The 2718-nt window shown below is 39.0% G+C and overlaps 1 protein-coding gene across 1 annotated transcript in view; it reads left to right on the forward strand.

Annotated features, from left to right (window-relative positions):
- Positions 1–1268: 1268 nt before the first annotated feature.
- LOC101862656 (sigma intracellular receptor 2) overlaps positions 1269–2718 on the forward strand; it is a gene marked incomplete in the record, with an annotated part of 5630 nt that continues 4180 nt past the window's right edge. Inside the window, 2 exon segments of the mRNA XM_013083749.2 lie at positions 1269–1369; positions 2514–2639. Of these exon segments, the coding sequence (XP_012939203.1) occupies positions 1358–1369; positions 2514–2639 (138 nt within the window).

Consider the following 2718-nt stretch of genomic DNA (forward strand, 5'->3'; position numbering starts at 1 on the left):
CTCTCTCTCTCTCTCTCTCACTGCCCATAGACAAAATTGCACGCTTCTGACAAGAGCGCTGGAACGTTTGTTCATGGCACAGAATTCTACACTTCTGCTATCACTGTGTAGAATTCTGTGGTTCACGGTGAACGCTACACTGGTTGGCCTAGGCTATCACAGTAAACGCACACCAGGGGTGAGAATAGACTAGGTGGCCTTTCAAAAATGGTTACACTGATAAAAATCCTCCTTTACGGTGAAGGGGCGACTGTTTCCGTCGTTTAATGTGGCTTTAGAATGAGAGCGAGAAGTCATTTAATTTAGAAAACAACCCAAAACTCCACACTGAGTCACTGAGCGAACCTGAACAGCTGATTTTAGACCGATGAACAGCAGTCGACCCGCATGCACAAGGGGTGCTATTCCTATTCTATTGGAGAAATGAACGAGAGCTTCAAAACAAAGACTGCAGCGCCATCTGAAGCAATGCGCGGACTTCCGTGGACACTTTTTTTTGGCTGAAGGAACGATATTCTTGAAGTGTACGTTTTATACAGCCAAAGATAGTTCAACATAACAAGATGGTTCACTCAGCCAAAAAAGTGCCCGCGGAAGTCCGCTCTTTGCTTCAGATGGCGCAGCAGTCATTGTTTTGAAGCTCTCTTTCGTTTCTCCAGGAGAAGAATAGAAATAGCACCTCCTTGCGTGCGCAGATCGACTGCTGCTCACCAGCTGTTCGGATTCGTTCAGTGCGGAGTTTTAGGTTTTAAAAAAAATGTTAATGACCTCTCGCCTCTCATTCTAAAGTCAAATTAAACGAAGAAGACAGTCGCCTCTTCCTCCGGAAGAGGTTTTTTGTCAGCGTAACCATTTAAGCAAAGCATTTTTCCGAAATTTGAATTCTAATTTACTCAAAAACTTGTTAGTTTCACTTTGATTTGTTGTTGTTGACACAAGTAGGGTAACTCGGTTCGCAAAGGGTGCGCTTTTCCGAAGAGGGTGGCACCGAATTTTGAGGACTCTTTCTTAACTGGCTCAAAGAGAGGAGTGAACTATCTTGTTACGTATTATCATTATCATTGATATAGCCGACCTTGTCTAGTTGTAATCGATTACGCCAGAAGATGACGCACCAAGCTCTTCAACAGCGCAGCCCTTCCAAATACGAGCATGTGTTTTAAGTACAGGCGGAATTGTTTATATATTTATTTTTATAAGAGGTGCTTAATCTTCTCTAGTGGAATAAAGTAGTTTTGGAGGAGTGTACGTTCAAGCGTTCAAGTGTATTTCATTTAACGCCGGGATACGGTCAAACCAAGACTTTCAGATAGGCCTACATTCTTTTATCAACAGCAAAAAGAAACAGCTAGAAACCATGATGCATTACGTAAGTTTGAAGTATTTGTTTGAAATTTCTTAAAGCAACCATTGGGAAAATTACTTTGATTTTAGGCACCATGTTGTTCTGTGTAACTATTCAGTTTTCATTAAAAAGCATGATTTACTTTATAATCTTTACTGAAAAAAACCCTCCACTTTTTTATTAGATCTATATAAATGCAAACTTTTGAATCTTTTCGCTTGTTTTCTTTCACGTGAGTAGTGTCTTATACTAAGCACTCCAAAAAGTAGGCCAAGTCAGAAAAAAACATTTTGGTGCTTAATTTAGTGTTCGTAGCGCCAATGTCAAATAATAGAAATTTGGCATTTTTTTCCCTACTAAGTCGCGGGTTTCTTCTATATCTCAAAAGAAATATATATCAAGTTTATGTTTGTGTTTATCAAAAGCCGCTACAGGTATAACATTTGATCATTATCACCAAAGAAAGATGGTGAAAAATCTAGGTTTCACTCAACATCGGAGAAGTCGAGCAATCGGAATGCTCCCTGCGTTTCTTCTGTCGCCAGAACATTCAACGTCAACTAAAAAAAACAAACCCAACAACAACAAAAATTTCAACAATTAAAAAATTCCTGGCAACAACAGATACGCGTGGGGCATACGGAGGGTTCGATTTCTCTGTTAAAGCAATACTATTTCTAGGAGGACAATGTTTAAAATATGTTACAGCAGATTTTGGTAAATTATTAATACAAAAGTGACCTAATCTTTACAAAAATTAGAGAATGGAAAAAAAAATCCGCCACATGGTTGTGAGGAAAACCCTCCACTTTTTTTCTTTCTTTTGATGATGTGAATACCAATTTAAATGTTGTTTTTATAACATAATGAAGATGATGATGATGATGATGATGATGATGATGATGATGATGATGATGATGATGATGATGATGATGATGATGATGATGATGATGACTCGACTTACAGGGCACATGTGTGGCCTCTATTCTCAGGGAGGCCACAATTGGGTCACCCTGACATGGGACTTTTAATTCTTTAAGCAGGTTTAGTAATCCCCCCTTGTGACATACGTTTCGACAAGGAGAGAGGAAATACTTTTGTTTTCCTTTACTTTTGTTTACTGTTATACTTATAATTAATTTCTTAAAACACATTGTTACAATTTCAGGTAACCATGCCAACCAGACGACAGATAATGGACAAAATATTGTTCCTGTACTTTCTGATCCAAATTCCTTCGACTCTTTTCTTCGACACGCAAGGAGTATATCCAGAAAGCTGGTATCCTCAGATGGTAAGTTTTGTTGAAGAACAGCGATAGTGTCCAGATATGTTGTACATTGTCATATATGTGTCACCCCTTCCCCCCCCCC

Source organism: Aplysia californica, unplaced genomic scaffold (assembly GCF_000002075.1).
Source record: "Aplysia californica isolate F4 #8 unplaced genomic scaffold, AplCal3.0 scaffold00252, whole genome shotgun sequence".
NCBI lineage: Eukaryota > Metazoa > Mollusca > Gastropoda > Aplysiida > Aplysiidae > Aplysia > Aplysia californica.